At 37.1% G+C, this 24,704-nt stretch overlaps 1 protein-coding gene across 7 annotated transcripts in view; it reads left to right on the plus strand.

Annotated features, from left to right (window-relative positions):
* The window catches only part of GYG2 (glycogenin 2), a 58,076-nt gene that overhangs the window by 27,689 nt on the left and 5,683 nt on the right, over window positions 1-24,704 (plus strand). For 4 of the 7 annotated variants that reach the window (XM_036745588.1, XM_036745589.1, XM_036745590.1 and 1 more), the window contains exons 5-9: window positions 2,264-2,426; window positions 3,392-3,518; window positions 7,681-7,903; window positions 8,699-8,824; window positions 11,094-11,240. In XM_036745588.1, coding sequence (XP_036601483.1) covers window positions 2,264-2,426; window positions 3,392-3,518; window positions 7,681-7,903; window positions 8,699-8,824; window positions 11,094-11,240 — 786 coding nt within the window. The remainder of the gene's footprint in view (window positions 1-2,263; window positions 2,427-3,391; window positions 3,519-7,680; window positions 7,904-8,698; window positions 8,825-11,093; window positions 11,241-24,704) is intronic. The other 3 variants (XM_036745594.1, XM_036745592.1, XM_036745593.1) reach the window with 1 other exon arrangement.

Consider the following 24,704-nt stretch of genomic DNA (forward strand, 5'->3'; position numbering starts at 1 on the left):
TAGTCTATTTTTTTAAGGTGTTATTTTCTTCAGTATTTTTTGGGGTCTTCTTTAGCAAGTTGTTGACTTGTTTTTCCATGATTTTCTTGCATCACTCTCATTTCTTTTCCCAATTTTTGCTCTACTTACTTCCTTTTCCAAATCCTTTTTGAGCTCTTCCATGGCCTGAGACCAATTCGTATTTTTCTTGGAGGCTTTTGATGTGGGCTCTTTGAATTTGTTGGCTTCTTCTGGCTGTATGTTTTGATCTTCTTTGTCACCAAAAAAAATTTCTATGGTCTGAGTCCTTTTTTGATGCTTGCTTGTGTTCCAAGACAACTACTTGACCTTTGAGCTTTTTGTCAGGGTATGAAGCCTTCAGAGTGGAGAGTACTTTGTCCCAAGCTTTAGGGGCCTCATGCTGCTGTTTTTGGAGCTACTTTTACTCCACCTTCACTGCAGGCCCTGCCACATCAGCACTTCTCCTCCCCAAAGAACCACCAACCAGGACCGTGTCACAGATCCAAGCATGGCAAAGCAAGAGCACCTGCTTCTGGGCTAGCAAAGCACTCCCTATACTCCTGCTCTGATCAGCCACTTGATTCCTCCCATGGGGTGGGGGAGTGGGGGGGTGGAGGGGGCGCCTGGGGCTGGAAGCAGCTAAAGCTGGAGCTCAGGAAGTATTCCCAAGAGCTTTGTGCTGCTGCTGCTGCACCAACTCTGCTGCCCCCAGGCTGGGGCCGGACAGTGCACTTCTCTCACCCTGATCCAGCAGTTTTCCCACTGACCTGCTCTGTTGTCTTTGGCCTTTGTAGGCTGAGAAGTTTGGTAACTGCCACAGCTCAGTGATTCAGGGCCCTAAGGCCTGCTCCACCCCACTCCCCGTCTGGTTGGTCCTGGCGCAGCCCATGGTGGGCTGCGTTCCCAGCAACCATCTAGGCAGTCCTGGGCTGGAGACTTGCTTCCCTCTGTTATTTTGTGGGTTCTGTAGCTCTAGAATTTGTTCGGAGCTATTTTTTACAGGTGTTTGGAGGGATCTGGGGCGGGGAGCTTAAGCGAGTCCCTGTTTTCTAGCCATCATCTTGGCTCCACCCCCCCGTTCATCATTTCTTATAGCACAATAGTATTCCATCACAATCAGATACCACAGTTTATTCAGCCATTCCCCAATTGATGGGCATCAACTCAATTTCCAATTCTTTGCCCCCAGAAAAGAACTGCTATAAATATTATAAAAATTTTTAAGAACACATTTCATGGATCCCACATTAAGAACCCTTGGATTACTAGATAGAATAAAACCAAGTGCCAAATTGTATATGCCCAACAACAAGTACAGTAGGAGAAATCTTTACATACACTTTGGAGGGGACTCACATTTGAATCCTAATGTTGACACTTAAAAGTCATGTGGCCATGGATAAGCTACTGAGCATGATGAGACCTGAATTTTCTCTGTAAAACTAGGATAGCATTGCTATTTCCCCCCTCACAGGGTTATTAAGATCAAATAAAATAATATATATAAAGCACCTTTTGAATACTAAAGGCCTACATATAGTTGTGTTATTATTAGATATACAGATAGGGTTGCTATGCGTGACCAGTTATTACCAATCTGATTTTTGGGGCAGCTGGCAACAAACTTGGAAACTTCTGCAATCAAGGAGTTGATTTAAATAGAAACCCCAATCTTCAAGTTCATGATCAAATTTCAACAGAGAGTCTATGTTCTGAGGTGGAATGAGGGCTGGTAGTTTATTTGGTTCTAGTTTATTCTGTAATGTATCTTTGCAAGGTATCTCAATGAAATGGCAAATAAGCAAGGCAGCGGGAACAAAAGGCTATTCAATACTTTTTCTTTCTTTTTCTTTTTTTTTTCAACTAGAAAACCATTTAGAAAGTCACTGAGGAAACTGTCTGCTGCCATCAGACTCTCAGAGGTAGCATATTAAACATGTTCTTTGGTCTTCTCTATGTTCGTATGTTCCCTTTGTTTCACTCATCACTCATGTTAGAGTAGGGCAGGCAAACATTTAAAAATAGTGCCTTAAGAACATCAAGAAAATCACTTGAATTTCAAAGGCAGACTTGCTGGAGCATTTTCTTTTCTTTAGAAATACAGAAAACTTCACTCAGTTCTGACTGAATTTAAAACGACACATTAAGACAAAACAAAAACAAAAAGTGCCTGTCTTTTTTTATCCTTGAGCGTCAGTTTCATTTGTTAGTTGTTTGCCAACCCCCTGAGACAGAATTTTTCAGCTGGCCTCTGTTTCTCTAGGTACTGTGCAATATTGATGAGCTATTTGACCGTGAAGAGCTCTCTGCAGCCCCAGACCCTGGATGGCCAGATTGTTTCAACAGTGGAGTATTTGTTTTCCGACCTTCTCTAGAAACCCACAGCCTCCTGCTGGAGCATGCAGTGAAACATGGAAGTTTTGATGGTAAATCTTGGAGAGGAAACAGTTGCTTGCCGAGAAATTATGCACACTCCTACTTAGATTTTATCTGTTCTTTTTTTTTGCCTTCTATTTTTAATCAACTCAGTAGGCAAGGATAGTTGGGTTAAAAGTATAAAATTGACATAATTACAAAGAGCCAATGAAGTGATATTCAGCTAAGTGGGTCAAATAGAAGATTGAGTTTTGAAAACTAAAACCGATATTTGAGATCATCTAGTCCAATCTATTTCTTTTACAGATGAGGAAATGCAGGCACAGAGAAATTAAATGACTTGTCTAAGGTCACACAGCCTCTCAGTGGCAGATGTAGAACTCTAACCCACTATTCTATTTCTGTGCAGAGTTAAAGAGAGAAAGGAGTTAAAGTGAAGGGAAGGTCTAAAGGTAATCAAGGCAGAACACAGTAATATAGCTGTTTTGAATCCTAATAATAGAGGAAGAATCTGACTAGAAAATAGAAATTACCTTAATATAGAGGTAAGGATATTAGAAACTGCAAGTGACACCACGGGAAGTAAGCTTGGCAAATACCAACTTACTCTCATCAGATGTGCTGATGATAATTTGAGAAAAGAATTAATACACTTAATATTTTAGTTTGAATTAGCAAGACCTCTAGGAAGAGAAATAGAAGTATAAAGGTTTAGCAGACCGTAGTTATATGAATTAATCTTATTATTCTCTTGGGCCATTAGACCCAATTTCTTTTGCTCTAGTATTCTAACGGGTCATGTTGTTCTGGTTTTCTGATTCTGTCTGAAAACTTTTGAGGACGTTATTGCAAATTCTTCAGAGGAAACAGCCTGAAACAATATTATCCAGAAAGCAGAGAAGTCAGTAATTGCTAGTCTCCTTCATCATGAATATTCATTTGTATTTATTTTCTTAATCTCTATGTGTTATGTTTGTGCATTTCTCTTTTATGTTTTTCTTTTTTAATTATTTAGGGGCTGACCAAGGATTATTGAATAGTTTCTTCAGTAACTGGGCAACTTCAGATATTCACAAACATTTGCCGTTTCTCTATAATTTGAGCAGTAGCACCATTTATACATATAGACCTGCTTTCAATAAGTAAGTGTGATTGCTATTGAGTTTTTTTCATTCTTTAATCTAGTAGCTTTCTCTCTCTCCATGGCAGTCAGCCTGATTCTGAAGTATAAATTCAAACAGTATTCATATTAGCTCAAGACTCACAGATTTCAAGTGTCTGATTGCTTTATTCATGGGTCAACATTTCAGACTTACAAGTAATAATCATGGCAGAGCTAGTACTAGCATGGGGGTGATTGGCGCTAGGATGTGGATGCCTACATCTCAGAAGGTATAATCACCCTCCATGGGTGGGGCTTACTTCTGGTTCCCTGGCCAACTACCCTTCCCTCCCAGCACCTAAATGATTTACTTCTTTGAGGGGCCTAGTTTGCCACTCCCTCAGAGTCCCCTTAATGTGCCATACCCTTTTTCTGGGTTGCTTTCCCTCCTAGTCAGGAGGGATTGCACTAATTCTATTCCCATGTGAACTCCCTTGTTTGGGAGCCATGCCATGCTGGATGCCTTGTATCAGTGTGAAATCACTTGGTGCCATAAGTAATGAAGGCTGTTCACACCTAGCTATGCTGGCCATCTTATCACCTTTCCCACCTGTCCTCTTCCATAGTAAACTCAAACATAACCCTTCTGCAGTTACTAGCCTCCACTTTATTGCCTTGTCTTTACACTATACTAGAGGTTCTTAACCTTTTCTCTCTCTTTTTTGAATGGAATCCTTTGGCAGTCTCCTGATGCCTCTGGGCCTCTTCTCAGACTACAATAATTATATTGAACTATAGTTATCCAAATGTATTTTAAAATAAGTTCATGTGACCCAATTTGAGAACTCCCTGCACTACACTGTCCATGTGTTTTACTCTGTTGTGGTACAGTGGAAAGATCCCAAGATTTAGAGTCAGAAAACCTAAGTGTGAATTCTGTGTGATCTTGAGCATGTAATTTCATGTTTGTGAGCAACAGGAAAAACCCAGAGATAGGCCTAAGATGAAGGTCAAGGTCCCTTTCATCCCTAAATCTGTGGTCCTATAGCTGTCCTTTAAGATTACTTTCATATTCTGGTGCTTACTAAAATACAACATCAATTCTGTCTGTCACCAGGGATGACTGCTCCTTTTCTTGCACCCCCTGACATATATGAGTCCAGAAAGTGGAGCTGACATATACTTCTTGTTCCCAATGCTACTGTCATGTCTTCCCCTTTCCACTGTCATTCATCAATACTTTCCCCCTTTCAATTCCAATCCATCTTGTATGGATCTTTGCTGCTCTCATTTGTAGACTTCTGGATCAGTCGGTCAGCTAGATTTATTGAGTGTCTAACTGTATGCTAAGTGCTAGTTCAGATACATAGCTCACAGTCTTCTTCACTTCAACCTGTACCCACTTTGAATACTCTGCTCTACATGTTCCTTAGACTCCGTAATGGGCCTCTTTCTTCAGTGTACTTTAACCTCCCCTTTTCTGCACCCTCTTGACCCCAATCATTCATGCTTCTATCCCACAACCTTAGATTAGTTGAATTTACCCTAAGTGCTGGAATGCCTAGTTACCACTAATATCTATTACTTATTCTTGGTAATAGGTTATAGAGCTGAAAAAGACCTTAGAAATACTCTAGTCCATTGTCTTTATTTTACAAAGGTAGAAACGGAGGCACAGAGAGAAACCATTTTGCTTAAGGTCACAAAGGTAGCAAATTGCAAAGCCAATATTTGAAGTTATGACCCTCTGACTCTAAATCCAGAGTTCTTTCCATTATATTATGCTCCTCATTGTTTGCTCCAGGAACTTGGGGGATAATTATGTGATAAAGACTTAGTATAGTACATGCTTATGTGAGCAGTCTAGGGAATGAAATGTCTCCAGATGAAGTCAAAACAAAACAAAACAAAAACCTTTAGGATTAGTTAATGAAATGGATCAACCTGCTAAGCAAATTGGATTTATTAGCAACTATCAAGGTTTTCCTTTGTGTTCACATCATTTTGCTAAACATATGTACTGGTATAATCAAGGTATAATATTAAGGAATGTTAAAATTTTCAATTTCTGGGAAGGTTATAGCTTCAAATAGTATTTGATAACATGTTGATAGTATATTAATAAATCCTTACATTTACCCATCACTTTACAGTGAAGTTAAATTCTTCAAAACAACCTTCTGAATGATTATTACAAGCATTATCACCCCTATGTGGAGGAATCTGAGGCTCACATCTAGTAGGTGATTGAGCTGACAATTGAATCAGCCAATCAAGAAGCAATCATTAAGTGCCTACTATGTGCCAGACCATGTGCTAGGCCGTGGGGATACAAAGAGCTTGTATCCTATTAGTGTGTTATGATAGTACAAAGATAAGTACAGGATACATACTGGATAAATGCAGAGAAAGTTGGAGGAGGGATCTCTGATCACTGGGGGAATGAGAAAAGGCCCCTTGAAGGAAGTAGTACATACTGAACTGAACCTTAAAAGGAGCATGGGATTCCAAAGTGAAGTGAAGAAGGAGAGAATCCCAGACACTTATGCAGGTACAAAAGGAAGAAATGGGTGTCATTTATCAGGAACAGTAAGTGGGACAATTTTGCTGGAACAAAGAGCTGATAAGGAAAGACAAAAGGTAATTACTTTAGAAAGACAGTCTGCAGCCAGATTGTGAAGGGCTTTAAATGGCAAAACAGAACAGCACTGGAAGTTGTAAAGCAGGGGCATCACATGGGCAGGTCTTCACTTTAGGACATCACTTTGGCAACTGTATGGAGGGTGGTTTGGAGAAGGGGGAAACTGGATACAGGGAACCTAATTAGGAGTCTGTCATCTTAGTCCAGATGAGAAATGATGAAGCCCTGGACTAGAAGGTTGTGATGTGAGTAGAGAGAAAGGGACCAGTGTGAGAGATGTTGAGCGGGTGGAATTGGTAACACTTGGCAAATTGTTTGACATCATAACAGTAAGGGTGGGGTGGGGTGAAGAATTAAGGATGATGCCTTAGTTGTGAAATTAGGTGGTTTAAGGTTGGTGGTGCCTTCAACAAAAGGCAGCTATGTGAGGCTGGACAAGTTGTTTAACTTCTGTCTGACTTCTATAAAATGAGGATAACAGTAGCACCTACTTTCTGTGGTTGTCATAAGGAACAAATGAAGTAACATTTGTAAAGCTCTTGTCTGGCGCATAGTAGGCATTTAATACATTTTTGTTTCTTTCAACATAAATAAGGTAATTAAGAGGAGAGGAAAATTCAAAGGGAAAGAATGAGTTCTAGTTTGGACTTGAAACTAAGTATTGTGTGACTATAACTAATTGGATCATAGACTCAAAGATGTAGGGCTGGAAGGAACCTCAAAGACCTTCTACTCCAACCTGCTCATTTCGCAGGTGAGAATATTTGAAGTCCAGGAAAGTTAAGTGATTTGCTTGAGGTCAAATACATGGTAAGCATCAGAGATAGAATTTGAATGAATTTTAATTTCAAAGCAGCTATACCACATGGGTTCTTAAAAAGGTAGAATCATTATTTTAAATCTAGAAGAGACCTTAAAAATGAAGAAATTGAGGCCTAGAGAAGTTAAGTGACTTGCCCAAGATTTTATAGTTATTTAGTGGTGTGTCTAGGATTAGAACTTAGATCCTTTTACTGATAGCCCAGCAATTTTCTATATAGTCATATAGAAATATGAAACACAACTGTCTTTTTATTTATATGAAAAATATATGCATGCTATTTAAAGCATCAGGCCTGTTTTACTGAAAATAAAAGGGAGTATGACATAGGGGATAGAATGCTGAACTTGGAATTCAGAAGACTTGGAAACAAGTTCAACCTCTGACAGTAAAATATATAAACTACGTCCTTGTGGTCAATTTATTTAACCTTTCTGCTCCTCTGAAAACTTCAAAATCTCTGTGTTTTAAATGGTTTGTGATTTGTCCCGGAGGGAGCTTTTAAGATCTGAAGTTCTCACATAAATGAATCAGAGTTCCTTGACATATTGATAAGAAAAATAGTTTTAATCTAAGTTGGTGAATTGATTTTCAATAAAAGTGAAAGTGATTTTCAATAAAAGAGGCATCGAAAGTATTTCCCAGTTCCCTTTCACTTTTTAAGAACCTTGCAATTGTTGAATAAATTACTTGGATATGTCATCACTCAAGTAAAAAAATAGATTATTGTTGTTTTCCAAGATTTGGCTCGGATGCAAAAGTCGTCCATTTTTTGGGGCCATCAAAGCCTTGGCATTACAAATATAACCGTCAGACTGGCTCAGTGATTTCGGAGAGCTTAACTTCAGAATCTCAGCATCGTGCCTCATTTCTTGATCTCTGGTGGAAAATATACGATGAGAGCATTGTGCCTTTTTTCGATAAAGTCCAGCATGTAGCAGAACTTGAATCTCAAGAACAAACAGTAAGTAAACTGGTGATTCCACCTACCATCAACCTCATGTTTTACAAAAATTAAGTTGTTGATCACATTGAATTTTAATGAATCTGACATTGGTCTAGCACTTTGACATATATAATTTGATTTAATCCTTATAACAGTGCTATAAAATAGCTAGGAAAAAAAGCATCCTTATCCACCTTTTATAGTTGAGGAAATGCAGGATCAGACGCCTTCAGTGACTTGCTGAGGTTCACATCACTGAGATGAAAACTCAAGTCTTCTGACTCTAAGGCCACTCTTCCTTCCATTCTATAGCAATACTTCTCCAGAGGAATGATCACTTGTTGAAAACCAAATTCATTTTCCTGCACTATGCGCTGTGGCATGAAGTCTGGTTTTGAGCAGTAGAATGTTAGTGACACCAATTATTATTATTTTTTTAAATTATTGGTTGCATAGAATTCAGTGACAAGAAAAAGAAGATAATGTTTAAGAGAGTGCGAGATGCTGGAATGATTTCTAATATGGAAGAATAGTTTATTTAAATTAGCAGTTAATATTTTATAATATGGGTCTTCATCACAGAAAGCCATCGATATGTAAGTGCCTAGGATAGATTACCTAATACAATTCTGTTTGAATAGATATTTTTTCCCTCATTTCAAATCAAATTTGAAATAGCAACAGGAAGTGCTTCAGATGGTTCCTTTACTTTTTTGATTGACATGTAGGGGTAGATTTTTTTTTTACATTTCTGTGTAAAGACTAGAATATAAATATATTTCAAAAGAAATAGATTCTAAACCATCTCTTTAGATACGTGTGCCTTGTAGAAGGCAGCATGGAATAATGGAAAGAACACTGGTCTTGGAATCTGGAAGACTTGGGTTCAAATCTCCATATACTACTTGTCTGATGTTGGGGCAAGTCACTTCAACTTCTGTGAGTCTCAGTTTTTATCATATGGGAAATGGGCATAATAATTCTTAGACTACCTACCTTACAGAGTGATCGGGAGGAAAATGCTTTTGTAAACATCAAGATAGTATATAAATATGAGCTGTCATTATTATGAAAAAGAATTATACTTCTAATTTGTTTTTTAATGATTCCTCTCTTATATCTAAGAAAATCCTAGAATCATGCATGTCCAGTCTGTATTCTATTTGCAATGGGGAAATTTGCCTCCCAAAATACTGCATATATGAGGTATATATGTGTACGTTTTACTGCTTAAAGAAATTTCACCAATCTTTTAAGTTCAACAGTGTCATAACATGGTACTATATCAATGAATCAATGGACTATGGCAGTACAGTTATGCAGTATTTTAAAATTTTCTACTACTTTAAGTTGCCTACAACAGTCAGCCAAAAGCTGTAATTGAATTTACCCTTAGTTTCTAAGACTAAGAAGTCAGTGTTTATTTCCATAGCTGACTTAAATCTCTCCTGTGCTCAGACTGGGATCTGATATGGGGTACGTGGGGTTAGGAAAAATGTTAATAAAACAGTTCACAGTTACTGCTTTGAAGGTAGGAAAAATCTTAAGACAACATGAAAATCTATGACTGTGGAAATGCAGAAGTGCTGTACACACATCTGTTTTTATACCACATACAGATGTAGCTAACTCTTAGGTGTTTTGTGCATATAAACTATTATGTACATATATGTAAAGGAATATTTATATACACACATGCAAAGGAAAGGTTTATATGTGTACATACACACATACATATGTATTTGTGTGTGTGTCTGTGTGTCTTGTATGTGTGTATACATATCTTTCCACTTTTCTGGGGACTGGTAGAACTATTAGAATTATAGTATCTTCAATTTAGAGCTAGAAAGAATGGCCACCCCCTCATTTTAGGGTCACATATCTAGTAAATGTTTGAGTCAGGATTCAAACTCAGATTTTTCTATCTTCAGGTCTAGAAATCTATTTATGGCTTAGCAAATAGTCTTAACAGACATTTCAGAAAATTATAAATTGGGATTATTAGTGTTTTGCTTTAATATAAGCAGTCACAAAGGATATCAAACATAGCAATCAGAGTAGGGCAGACTTTTATTTATCCTAGAGAATTTATAGATTCTTCTCAAAAGGGAAAGACTTTTACAGCTGCTTCCTTAGATCTGCTAAAGATGTTATAATAACGTCTTGTATCAGATTCCTCATTTACACAATTGAATAGGACCTATGAATTTGTAAAGAAAACACTAAGCATGTGCTATTACTGTGTAAAGTAATTCTTTTAAATCTTCTGGTCTAGGGCCAAGGGGCAGCTAGATGGAACAGTGGATAGAATTCTGGGACCGAAGTTGAGAAGTGTGTTCTATTGCTTCAGTTGTGTCGGACTCCATGACTCCATTTGAGGTTTTCTTGGCAAGGAGACAGGGGTGGTTTGCCATTTCCTTCCCCAGCTCATTTTACAGATGAAGAACTGAGGCAAAAAGGGCTAAGTGACTTGCCCAGGGTCACACAGCTGGTAAATGTCTGAGGCTAGATTTGAACTTGGAAAGAGGAGTCTTCCTGACTCCAGGCCTGGTGCTTCATTCACTGTGCCACCTAGATGCCCTCTAGTTCAGGAAGATCTGAGTTCAAATGCAGTCCTAAACATTAGCTGTGTGACCTTGGGCAAGTCACTTAATCTGTCTGCCTCAGCTGCCTCAACTACAAAATGAGAATGATAATAACACCACCTACTTCCCAGGGTTGTTGTGAGGATCGAAGAGATGATATTTGTCAGGCCTTTAGCACAGTTCCCAATATATAACAGGTGCTCAATACCTGCTTCTGTCCTTCTCCTAGGGAAAAGGAGAAAAAAGATGATATTTATTAAGTATTTTGTTCAATAAATGCATAGTTGTGGAAATGTAATACAAATTATAAAACTTAGGGGCAGCTAGGTGGTGCAGTGAATGGAGCACTGGCCCTGGAGTCAGGAGGACCTGAGTTCAAATCCGGTCTCAGACACTTGACTCACTTACTAGCTGTGACCTTGGGCAAGTCACTTAACTCTAATTGCCTTGCCTTCCCCCCTCCAAAAGAAAAAAACTAGAGACATAAAAAAAATTTAAAAATTATAAAACTTATTGAATTAGCAAATATAGGTAGGAAGTCATATACAAAATATAATTAAATGATTATGGTGTAAAAGTAAAACAATACATTGTCTAATTTCTCTTGTTTTACTTTATTTTAGAATTCTCTTTATGATGTTGGTGAACCACGGGAAGGTTCAAATTCAAGCCAAGATGACAGCCAGTATTTCCCTGTTCAGGAGTTTCCAGAACAGACAGTGGAAATAACTCATCCTATTCTGACGCCGGAAGAGGTGACCAAGAAAGCTGTAAGTATGTGGTAACAGCTTGGTTTATGTAGTAGCATGGAAGCAGAGCCAACAAAAGCTTCTACCCAGGCATATGTAAGGAATGCCTTGGGAGGAGCTAATATTTGCTGCCCAGAATGCTTTTTCTGACCTGATAACATTGCTGGGTGCACCACTCCTGGAAAGCCTATCTCCTTGCACTGCTTAGACTCAAAAAATGTCAGAGAATCCCTCTTTGTTTTGATTTGGTCCATAGCAACTTTTGGGTGTGCGTGGGTCAGCCACACCTTGGCTTTCTTTGGACTCTTTCCAGTTTGTACTCTGATCCTATTGCCCAGGAGTAGAGACTTCCTTTGATTTGAAGCATTGTCATAGTTCACTATTTCTGCAGCTGTTCTTTTGCGTTTCTGAAAAGCTACAGTAATAAGTTTTTTCAAAAAAAGGTTAATAGCCACTAGGACAAAAAATTAACAGATCTTGACTCCACATACAGCTTTATCTTTCCTCAAAAGCATAGAATCTCTATTTTGCATTGTATACTTGCAGGCTTCTATTCATTCATTGATCTACCTATTCATTCATTCATTTATCTGTTCATTTATCTATTTACCCATTCAGTTGTTATTTATTCATTCATTAATTCATTGATTTATTTTTTATCATTTATTTGTTTATTTTCTCTTTATCCATCCATTCATTTATTTATTATGCTTGCACCTATGAGTTCATCTGAAGTTCCCAATGAGACATTTATCATTTATTTATCTATTTTTCTCTTTATTCACTTATTTATCTGTTCATCTATTTACCCATTCAGTCATTATTTATTCATTCATTGATTTATTTTTTCATCTATTTATTTGTCTGTTTTTCTCTTTATCCATCCATTCATTTATTTGTTATGCTTACACCTATGAGTTCACTTGAAGTTCCCAATGAGACATTCTTCTATCAGTATAGGTCAGCATCTTCTCTGAAATCTATAGTTTTGTAATGTTTCCTGCAGCACTGAGAAGTTAAATGACTTGCTTGAGTCACACCTGCTTGGAGTCAGTATGTGTCAGAGGTGGGACATGAACTCAGATCTTCATGTCTCAAAGACCATCTCTCTATTCATCACATGATGCTACCTCTTTGCCTTTAGTTAGAGGCAGGTAGGTATCACCATAAACAGAACACTGGACCTGGAGTTTGGAAGATTTGAATTCAAATCCAGCCTTAGAAACTTACTAGTTGTATGACCCTAGACAAGTCACTTAACTGCCTCAGTTTCCTCAGTTGTAAAATGGGAATTTAGCATTTATCTCCAGGGTTATAGTGAGGACCAAATGAAACATTATTTCTGTAACTTATTTCTGTGACTCTAAGCACTTAGCATAGTGTCTGACTTGCAATGGGGATAATAGCATCTACCTCCCAAAGGTAATTGTGAGTAAAGAATGAGATATTCGTAAAGTACTTGGTAAACATTAAAGGGTTATTTAAATGCTATTATTATTGTTAGTTAACTTTACACATTCACAAGAGATTTCTAAAGAATACTTTAAATGATTGGTGTAGACTTCTATAGTCATGTGTATCATTGTTGTGCCTAGTGAATTATGTCTGCCAGCAAAAATAAAAATAAGGCATCAGGCTGCTAGGGTAAAATATTTGAAAAAATTTAAAAAATTTTGTTTCGTTCATTCCGTCTCTCCAACTAGAATAGTTTTCTGTGATATTAGAATAGATTTCTGATTTTAAACAACAATGTTCAAAAGAATTGCTCGGCTTCTTATCTTCCTGACAAAGCTTTTAGTTTTATATGTAATAATGAATTTGGATGTGGGAATGCCAAGGTAGTGGTGCTTTCGTTCGTATCTGACATAACTTTTGATATCACTCTGAAGATGTTTGATTTGAGGTTTTAAGTTGATTGCTATTAATATACATTAAAGTATCTAAGTAGCCATATGTAAAACATCACTTATGTCAATATTTCAGTTGCTCCATGGTCTCAATGTAATTACTTGAGAAAATGGTACAAATTGTGCCCTGTTCTATCTATGATTTCTTATAATATGTAGTTCTTTTTTCTTCTTTTTTAATAATTTATTTTTCCCAATTACATGTAAAACAATTTTAACATTCCTTTTTTCCAAATTTTGAGTTCTGAATTCTCTTGCTCTCACCCTTCCCCCTCCATTGAGAAAGCAAGCAGTTTGGCATAGGTTATACGTTATATTATGTAGTTCTTGACCATGTCCATTGTACTCTCATTTTTCTATTATCCTTTGGGTCATCTACAATTTTGAGTCTTCTGAAAACATCACACCTCACAGTGATGTATGAAATAAAGATATTCTTAATTTTATGAATCAGTATTTCTTGAGTTGCTGACCTCCCATCAGCATATGCAAAGTAAAATAAGACTCTCTGTGGATTTGAAGGTCAAGATTGAGGTGTTAACATGAAACGTAGTACTTCCTGACTAACTCCTTTAATCTCAACTGCAGTCAATAGAAAGCTGGCTTTGGAGCTAGAGATAGCTAGATTCAAGCCCCACTCTGACAAAGACTGGTTGTGGGACCCTGAGCTAATCACAGCCTCTCAGTCCTATAGGCAACTGTCTTGACTGTAAATTTCAGAGAAGTTTCAGAACTGTACTGGTAGCTCCTTATACCAATCATATCATGTTGTCCTAGGTCCAGTCCCAGGCCCTATCCCCATGCCTATCATTAGCATGTTCTAAAAGATTAATATTCTGAAACTGGCTAATGGAATATTACTGTTGAGGGCGAGATAAATAGTGTCTGATTTGTTTCAAGTTAGTAGGTAACTCACTTGTCAGTTTGCTGTTGAATTATGTATAAAGCCATACCCCATTCTGCAGATGGAGACTAGACTCATTGATTCTACTTTAAAAAAAATCAATATTCACTGCCAATGTTTAGCACACGTAAATGACTACCTCAAGTGTTTTTCCCCAAACCATTACCATACCAGCAGTTTTAAGCCATACTCTAGCACTTGACCATCCTGGCCATCTATACAATAAAATAAAGTGGATGAAAAATACTTATGGCCAGATTGTTATGTGCATTTGGATGATAAATCTATCATAGTGTCCATCAGTACATTTCCCTTGGACAGACAGTTTGGACAGATAATGAGCCAAGCCCAGAACTGAATAGGAGGACAATGTGCTAGATACCGTTGAGGAAACTGCACAGAACTTTAAATGATCCCATACTACCCATTGCCAAAAAACTCCATGGCTGTAAATGAAGCTTCTCCTGTTAATTCTTTATAGTTGTGAATCACAAACCGCCATGATATCAGAAGAATCACAGTTTCAGTTGACCCAATGATCAAAAGAGAATTGCATGAGTAATATAAGTTAGTAAGCTAGCATATTATTAACAATGATGACTGGTATGTGAGACATAGGGTAAACTGCATCATTAGAGACTAATAAACCCCCAAAAGAAGTGGGCTGGTCATGTATCAAGAGTACCATGTAAGTGATGGCCAGCCTGAATGATTCCCCGGCATCTATCATGTATTAAAAGAATCAGAGGAAGGAGAAGACATGTTTAAGAATTGTACAGGATGAGAAAGTGTGAAGAGATTGTACAGATGGACAAAATACAGATCCAGTAAAATACAGTACTTGATAATCTTTGGATTTTAAGATGTGTTTGATATTTTTCATTCTGTGTGGACGCTCTTTCATTTTTCATGTTGCTTGACTGCCACCTGCTGATCACCTACAGAAGCATAAAATTTCTGAGCTGGAAAAAGACTTCATAGGTCATCTGATTCAGCCCTTTCATTTTACAGATTTGGAATGAAGGCTTAGACACATTTAGTGAGTTAGCCAAGCTCATGTAGTAAAAAGGCCGGAACTAAAACTGACCTTTCTTGATTTTCAATCTCCTGATCTTTTCCATTATTTTTTTTCATAGTTGTATGATATAATAAGTGGATTTTCCTAGATTATTTTCTTTCTAAATTGATTTATAAGCATAAGAATTTCCTTTCTTGCTCAAAGTCCAGTAGTCTGTCTCAGGCAATGGTACAGCGGGACATTTATGGGAAGGCATATTTATCCTCCTATATGCCAGCTTCCAAAAATTAGGGATTGCATCCTGCTTTCTCAAAATAACACATGAATTTGTAATTAATATTTAAAAATAAAATTTTATTGAACCTATTTATTGTCGTATGTCATCTCTTCAGAAGCAGCAAGAGATAATGATAGGGAATTGGCTTTGGAGCCAGGAAGATCTAGATTCAAGTTCTAAATCTTGCATATGCTGGTTTTGTGACCACTGACCATGGGCAACTAGCTTAGCCTCTCAGTGCCCCAGGCAACTCTCTAAGATTGTATGTTACAGAGCAGGTACCATTCTGTATTGCAGAGGGAGTTGCATATACCAGTGATATAACAGGTTTTTTTTTTCAAAAATAAACTTATGTACCATAACTTGGATTGATGAATTTCTTGAGCTTATTATCCACTGTGAAAAGTAGTATTTTAGTGTTACTGGAATAGGTCTTTGATTTCATCACAGTGCTTTATACTTCCAGTGATATGACATAATCTACCCATACCTCATATTTTGGTCTTGTGTAAGCATTTCCAAAAACGTTCAATAGAGTCTTTACTCAATGTACTTGCTGAGGCCTTTAGATCTTTTAGTTGCTGTCCTTTGTGCTCAAAGAGGACCAAAATGACATCACTAAGTTGGCATCAAGGTACAGTGTGACCGACTGTGGTTGATCAGATCAGTATGAGCTCAGATGACTATCACGGATTGGGTACAAGTAGTCCATATGAACATTTGGAGTAGAAATTTCTCTAAATTTGCACATCTTGCATTTCTTTTGAGCTACTGAAATTCTGCTTTGTTCATAGAACACAGAGCCTTCTTTGATGCAGGCATGCCATGTTGGGTGGTCCTATGTCAGTGTCTCCCATGTCGTGCAATCAATTCCAAAGTTCTTCAGAAAGACCTTGAGAGTGTTCTTGTATCTCTTCTGCTGACCTCTGTGTGAGCACTTGCAAAATGTATTTTTAAAAAATTAACAGGTAATTAAAATATGTTAATTTGTTTTTGGTACAAAGGCACAACAACAATAATAGCACATATATACTACTTTATAGCTTACAAAGTACTTTGCAAGTGTTATCTCATTTTATCTTCATAACTACTGTGGGAGGTAAGTGTTATTATTATCCCTGTTTTAAAATGAAGAAACTGAGTCAGACAGAGTTTAAGTGACTTTTTCAAGGTTACACAGCTAGTAAGTGACTAAGGTCAGATTTGAACCCAGCTCTTCTTAACTCTAGGTCCATGACTTTGTCCACTGAGCAACCTAGAAAATTGACCTTGAATGCAAGAAAACCTTGCTTTTATTCCCATCTCTGGCACATAAAAGCTGTGTGATGCTGCTCAAGTCACTTAACCTATTAGGACTTTAGGCAAGACTATAGGTTGCCGATAAAGTGATGACTTACATCAATGGAGAAAGTTCTTCATGGGGATTTCATTATAACAGTGAAATCACAGGTGCAGTCTTTAACCCTAGAGTTACTAAGTGACATGCTGTGTGCATGATAACGGATTCAGATTATTTATAGCATCCCCATCTAGATCATAAAATCTTTGACAGCAAGAATCATATCTTTATAAATTTTATGTTTTCCTTCAGCATATTATGGCAGCTAGGTGGCACCGTGCATTGAATATCAGGCCTGGAGTGAGGAAGATTCATCTTCCTGAGTTCAACTCTGTCCTCAGACACTTACTAGCAGTGTGACCTTGGGCAAGTCATTTAAGTCTGTTTGCCTCAGTTTCCTCATCTGTAAAATGAGCTGGAGAAGGAAATAGTAAACCATCCAGTATCTTTGCCAAGAAAACCCCAGATGGGGTCATAAAGAGTCAGAACTGACTGAAACAGCTGAACAGCCCCAAATATGCATATTATAGGACCTTATGAATACTAGGCGTTCAGTAAACATAAATAATGAATTTTTATTTTAGAGAAGTTTTCTATGTCACACATCTCTATTGTCAACCATAATATAAGACCTTTTGATCTTTTCCAAATAATTATTTCAGATCTCTTAAATGTTCAAAGGCATCTGTCAGAGACCTCAAATTCATTGCTGTTATATGCCAAATTGCTGATCAATATAATTTTCCCCTTGAATGAATAGCAAAAGAATCAGTATTTGGAAGCATTATTCAAAAATACAACCTGTAAGTTTAAGCTTGAGGAGAGAAAAGTGAGAGTAAAGGAGCACAGATTTATGAATACAGTGGGTGATAAATTATTAGCATTTTACCTATGAATGACAATGAAATGGTTGATAAAGCATCTCTTAAGCACTAGGCAGTACCTGGTACTCTGGTAAGTGCTAGTGGAACAAATAATAGGGAGCAAACTAGGCAGTCCCTACCTTCATGTAGTTTACATTTTAATGAGGGAAGACTAAGCATCAAGAGAGCTAGAAAGGAGTAGGTGGAGGAAATGTGTGATGGCATGGCATATCCAATTTTTATAATTTTTCATCTGTAGCTTCTGATTTTTTTACATTGAACTTTTAGTCTTACTGACATATACGAACATTTAATCCACTTCTTAGTATTGTCTTGAGTTTTTGTTCTTATTAAAGACCATCCTGGAAGATATTTTATTCCTGCCATGTTGAAGCAGCTGTTAGATGTGAAATCATTCCATTTATGTAACTGAGCTATTTAAACTATACTAATATCATGCCATGATTAAATCATATAAATATTATCTTGGTATCTGTGTAAATAAGATTAAATATGTACAGAAAAACAAAACAAGGGGAAATATGGATCGAATGTGCAAAACTCCCTATTGCTATGTCTATGAAAATCATAAGCTTTCAAAGATCAAGTGGAAAATGAAGAGGATGAGTTGGGCGGCATTGTCAGGTCTGTATAGGATAAAAGCAAAGTAGAAAGAATTAACATGTTAATGTTCAAGATAATGTGATACAAAGGATAAACAGTCCATATTTGGAGCTTTTCAAACAAGGAATTAATGAAAAACAGAACCTAACATATCCTCCTTAATGAATATGTGTAAGAAAGAGCTATTTGTCTTGGTGGGCAACCACTGTTTCCCAGAATGAGAACAGTCTGTGGCTTTGGGCCAGAAAAATTGGTCAGTAGAGGAAAAAAATACTTCTTAATGGAGTTCTGGCATCAGTGAGAATACACTTAAGAAAAGTTTATGACCTTATGCAAACCAAGATTTTTAGGAAATTATTAATTTTAATAAAACAAAATGACATTTTATACCAAATGTTTTATCTACTATTAATTTCTTTTGAAATAAGTTGGAAAAGTTTGGGAATTTATTTTTAAAACATTTATTTATGGATATGATATGGAAGCAAGCTAGTAATATCATAGGGGGTGATGGAATTTATGGTTAGTACAATTATTTTTTTCTGATATAAATTTTAAAATGTTAAAATATGTGAAAATTATCAGTGTATTTAAAATATTCCATATATTGAAAAGTGTTATGGTTTTTGGCTTAAACTAGTTTCTTGGCCTTATTCAAATTTCAATTCAGTTTGTATGTTTTTTTTTAAAATCTCTCCTTTCTTTCTGTGTTCTCCTCCCCCTTCTTTGCTTCTCCTATACCTCCCTCTCCCAGCCCCCCACTCCCGCCCATCCCAAGAACATTTTTGGAAAATGAAAATAGAAAATGAGAAAATTTCTATTAATGATTAAGTTATATATAGTTTATATGATATAGTTTCTAAAAATTATCGAGTCCATTAAAATGTGATTCAGTTTTCCAAGTTTGTATTGATCCCACTGACACTTACAAATGTTTCTTCTTTCTCCTCTAGTCATTTCCTAAATAGTATGTTTTTTTTTAAATTCAGTTGGATTGGTGAATGCCAACAATATACCAAGTACTGATGTATTTTCCTGATATTGATGGGTCAGTGTTTCTTACTTCTTCCTGAGTACCCCACTGGACAGTTCCTGTGTCACCCTTCACCCTGTGCCCCTTGGTCCCAAAAGAGGAAAAAATGAATAAAATTTCAGTGTTTTTTTTTACAAAGAGGAACTTTTAACAGTCAACAAGCATCTAAGTGCTTGCTATGTGCTAGGTGCTGTTCTAAGTGCTAGGGACACAAAGAAAAGTAAAAAACAGCCCCTGCCTTAAAGGATCTCACATTCAATGGAGAAGTCAACTTGTAAATAATTAGGTACATATAAGATACACATATACACACACGTACATATGTATGTCTATGTCTATTACTATATATAATATGTATATATATGGAGTGAGAGAAAGAAAGAGAGAGAGAGGCGGGGGGAGGGAGAGGGAGAAGGAGAGGGAGAGAGGAGCCTTTAGGAGGGCATTGGCAGCTGGGGGAAATGGAAGAAGGTGGAATTTGAGCTAGTCGTTACCTTTTTGTCTTTAAATGGGAGAAATTATTAAGGACTTCCATAGTATTCTATGGAATTAATAAAAGTTAGTGTACTATCATGGAAAGAAGACTGGATTTGAAGTTAGGAGAGATCTGAGTTTGGATTCTTCCCCTGACACCGGCTGTATGGCCATATGCAAATCATTTACCTCCTTCAGCTTCAGGTCCTTCATTTGTTATATTTTTAGTAGCTAGTAATTATTGGAAGGATAAAATATAAAGTATCCTATAACCCCTAATGCCTATATATTTATTGAATATTATTATTAATGACCATGGTTGTTTGGATGTAGTAGTCAGATCTGGTTTCAGAACCCAAGGCCACAACTTACTAGTTTTTTGACCTTAGGCAAATAACTTGGCCCCTCTGAGCCCCAATTTCCTCACCCATGAAGTGAGGGGTTGGAGTCCCAGGGGTGGGGGACTTGTAGCCTCGAGGTCACATGTGGCCCTCTAGGTCCTCAGGTGTGGTTTGGATCCAGTTAAAGGGCCACATTCGAGGACCTACAGGGCCACATGTGGCCACCCTGGTTGGACTAAATGGTCATTTGGTCTTTTAACGTTGAAGCAGGAGTGAAGCAAGAGTCAAAGGTTAATTGTAGTGGGGTATGTGTGTTTGTAGCTGCTTTTGTTCTCTCTAAAAAGCCTTCTATAACCCATCTCTCTAATACCTTTCTATTTTTCCTAGGCTGTTCATCGTTTTGAGAATCAGGTTTAAACTGAAATCATATAAACTAATCTATCTTTTATAAAGTGTGCTCATAGAATTCCTTCACAAACACCCATACCTATGAAAAACAAAATGAGTAGAAAGGAAGCAAAGTATACTAACTTTTTCTAGACTCTGTGCTTGAGGCTCATCTTAACCATAGCTGGAACCTGTTGATAGTCATGGGCACATTAGGAATCCTCTCTTTTTTGCCGTTTTGTTTATGTGCATTTCATAGAATGTGTATATGTTATTTAAAGAGATGGATTATTTCCTTTTTTGTATTTGGGTCTCCAATGCCATGCATATTTTTGTCTTTCAGTCACTTTTCACTCTTATCTAACCTCTCTATGACCCCATTTGGGGTTTTCCTGGCAATGATACTGGAGTGGTTTGCCAGTTCTTTCTCCAGATCATTTTACAGATGAGGAAGCTGAGGCAAATAGAGTTAAGTAACTTGTCCAGGGTCACATAGCTAGTTAGTGTCTGAGGCCAGATTTAAACTGAGGTCCTCCTGACTCCTGGGTTGCTGCTCTATCCACTGTGCCATCTAGCTGTCCCAGCTTATTGCTTTCTAATGGTAGTATGGAGCTGGATAGAATGCTGGGCCTGGTGTTAGGAAGACCTGAGTTCGAATTTGGCCTCAGACACTTAATCAGCTATGTGACCTTAGGGAAATCACGTGATCTCTACTTCAGTTTCCTTATTGGTAAAATCAACATGACAAATTAAGGCTTATTGACTTGAATTTATTATTTCTTTATTTTCTTGTGCCTTAACTAAAAGCTAGACAAGAAGGAAGCACGGTACAGTGGAAGGAATGCTGGGTTTAAATTTGGAAGAACTGAAAACCCTGTGTCTGCCTCTTAGTACCTTTGTGACCTTGGAGAAGTCACCTGTCCTCTGTGGATTTTAGTTTCTTCATCTGTAAAATAAAAGAGCTTAGCTAGATGACCCTCCCAAGATCCCACTAACTCTTGATCTATGATCAATCTTATGACTGGAAGGAGATCCAACTCTAGGTCTCTCAGTGTTGTCTTATTCACCTTCTGATAATTTTAAAAAATGTTTGGGGATTAGGGAATTAGGTTGAACTTAACTAAGAAAATGAGAGTTTGGTGATGAAGACCTTACTTTTACTTTTGAACCTCATTTATCCATTAGCACAGACTATAAGTAAATTTGCTTTACTAAAAATCCTTGTCTGTGCTAAGAGTTCTATGATAATAAACTGAAAAAAAATGTCTGGTAGAAGCATAGAGACTGGTCCTATTGGCACATTAAATAACCAGATCTTTCAGGATCTAGATCTTTGAACTAAATACTGACATTGTGGAAAATACAAGTAGCATGATAAAGGAGGTTTGTTGTTCTTTTTTGGGGGGGGGAATGTGGTTGGGACAGATTTTTAAATTTTTTTTTTCTGGGACAAAAACCAATTACAACAGACCTCTATCTTGATTCTTATAGGCTGATAAGTTTTTTTTTTTAATTTTATTTTAGACTCAAACACCAGAACACGCGTACAGAATAGAAAAAAGATACAAAAACATATAAACTTAAATATTGGAATTTAAATACAAAGTAAGAAAGGGGGGGGAAAGCATGTGCATAGTAGCATATAAAAGAGGATTCAAAATATGTAACAATAAATTTTCATTTCAAGAAAGCCTGTATAAGTACTACACATTGTGCTGAGAGCTGTCCATCTTTTCTTTGCTTCCTTGTACATTTTCTTTTGTTCTCTGTTGTGCACTTTTTTACTTTGTTCTTTTATTTTACCCTCTCTCTCTCCTCCTAGGAGGCTACAATTAAGTAAAGATATAGTTTTCTATAGCTATATATATATATGTATATATATGCATATGTACATATATATAGAGATATACTTTCCCAAACAAATTCTACTCCTGATCTTTGTGCATATCTCCTGTTTCCTATCCCTTCTGCCTCTTCAACTTTACTTCTACCCTCTACTTTGCCCTCCTATTACTCGCCTACCCTTCTCCAAGGATTCCTCCCCATCCTCCCATTCCCATAAATCTAAACACCTTTCTATAGCCCTATAACGTATTCCCTCATCCTCCCCTCTAGAGATCCCTCTTATATACTCCCATCCCCACTCGTGTAAACACCATTCTATACTGAGCTTTTACCTATTCCCTCACCCTCCCTTCTAAAGATCCCTCCCCTGTCCTCTCCTCCCTCCCTATCCCCTTACCATTTTATTTCTTTTGAATTTAGAAGACTTTTATACTCTTATAAACATATATGTATTGTTCCCTCTTAAACCCATTCCCCATGAAAGTAGATTACCAGATCTACCAGCCCTCCTCCCCCATCTAATTCCTCTGTATCCTTTCTTCCTCTTGCACCTCATTAGTATAATTACTCTTTTGAGCTGTTCCTAAATGGTTTTACTTTTTAAATTAATACCATAGGTTTACCTCAGTCTTTCTTATGAGCTTGTCCATTATTAATAAGAATCTTTGACATATGTTTTGCATTTTACATATATAAAAAGTAAACAGTCTGTCCCTATTGAATCCCTTATAGTCAGTCTTTGCTATGTACCTTATGTTTCTCTCAGCTCTTGTATGTCAAATCTTCTATTAAGTTTAGGTTGTCGTCATTGTTCTTTTAACAAAGTCTTGAAAGTCTGACAGTCGATCAAATGTCCATTTTTTTTTTGTTCAGGATTATATTTAACATTTCTAGGCATGATATTTCTGGCCAGAGCCCTACTTCTTTTGCTCTTCAATATATAGTGTTCCAAGACTTGCAGTCCTCTAATGTCTCTGCTACTAAATCTTGTATGATTCTTAGTGTGGCACCATCATATTTAAATTGTTTTATTCTTGTTGCTGTTAATATTTTATCCTTGAGTTGGGGGTTTTGGAATTTTATTATAATATTCCTATGAGTTTTCCTCATAGGATCTCTTTTAAGTGGTGATAAATGGATTTTTTTTCCTATTTCTACTTTCTCCCTTGTTCTAGTGCTTCAGGACAATTTTCTCTAATTATTTCTTGTATTATTATGTCAAGATTCTTTTTTTATCATAACTTTCAATTAGTCTGATTATTTTTATGTTTTCTTAATCTATTCTCCAGTTCTGTTGTTTTTCTTATAAGATTTTTCACTTTCTCTTCTATTTTTTCATTATTCATATTTTGCTTAATTATTTCTTGATCTCTTATAATTTTGCTGGCTTTGCCTTGCCCAGTTCCAATTTTCAAGATGTTGTTTTCTTCCTTGAGATTCTGGATCTTCAGAAAAAAAGGAAAAAAAATAAATAAAAAAACAAAAACAAAGTAAAAAAAAAGTTTCTGGATCTTCTTTTCTAATTTGCTGACTTTCCTTTCATAATCTTCTTGTTTTTTCTTGGATTATTCTTATTTTTTTTTTAGTTTTTCCTCCATCTCTGTCATTTGATTTTTAAAGTCTTTTTAAAGATCTTCTTTGAATTCTTTTTGGACATATGATCATTTGACATTATTCTTTAGGGGTTTCTTTACTTCAATATCCTGCTCTGAAGATGAACCCAGATGTTCTCTGTTCCCATAATAGCTTTCCATCATTGGATTCTTTCTCCTTTGCCTGCACAATTTTTGTGATAATAACTTAATTTTTGTAATCACCTCTAGCCCTGGAGTATGGGAGATGGTGGCTCTTGCCCCAGATCTTCAGTTCTCCCTCCTAGCCTAGAACCAAAGCCAAACCTCCAACCTCCTGCAAGTGTCCACAACCAGGGGATTTCTGCCCCACTGCTTCTGCAGTGCTGGTTCCTTCTTGCCCCTGCACTCTTCATAGCACAGCTGGGTCTGGCATTCCTGGTCAGCAGAGGTTCCTTTGATCTTTTCTGGCTGAGACACCCAACTCCCTTCACTATGGGGGTGGGAGATGGGGTCCCTGTGGCTGGAGCTGAGGCAGCCTCTGAAACCAACTAATCTCAGGGCTTGCTGCTTGTTGTTTAAGCAGACCCTAACCTGGATGTGTTTACTCTTCGCTGGGACCAAACCTTGGCCTGGGATTTTTCTTCTGATGTTCTTAAAATGTCCCTTGTCATGCCCCTCTTCTTACTGATTTTTACCCACACTGTTCACCCTGAGATGCTATTTTAATTCTTTTGTGAGGGAAATCTTGAGAGCTTGGAATTTTCTAACCTACTCCGCCATCTTCCCAGAATCTTCTCTAGGCTGATAAGTTGTGCAATTTTTGACAATGCCCAGTCTCCCAACAACAAATTGTTTTCTTTTTTAACTTTTTTTCTTTTTGAGGCATTCTGGGGTTAAGT

Source organism: Trichosurus vulpecula, chromosome 2 (assembly GCF_011100635.1).
Source record: "Trichosurus vulpecula isolate mTriVul1 chromosome 2, mTriVul1.pri, whole genome shotgun sequence".
Lineage (NCBI taxonomy): Eukaryota > Metazoa > Chordata > Mammalia > Diprotodontia > Phalangeridae > Trichosurus > Trichosurus vulpecula.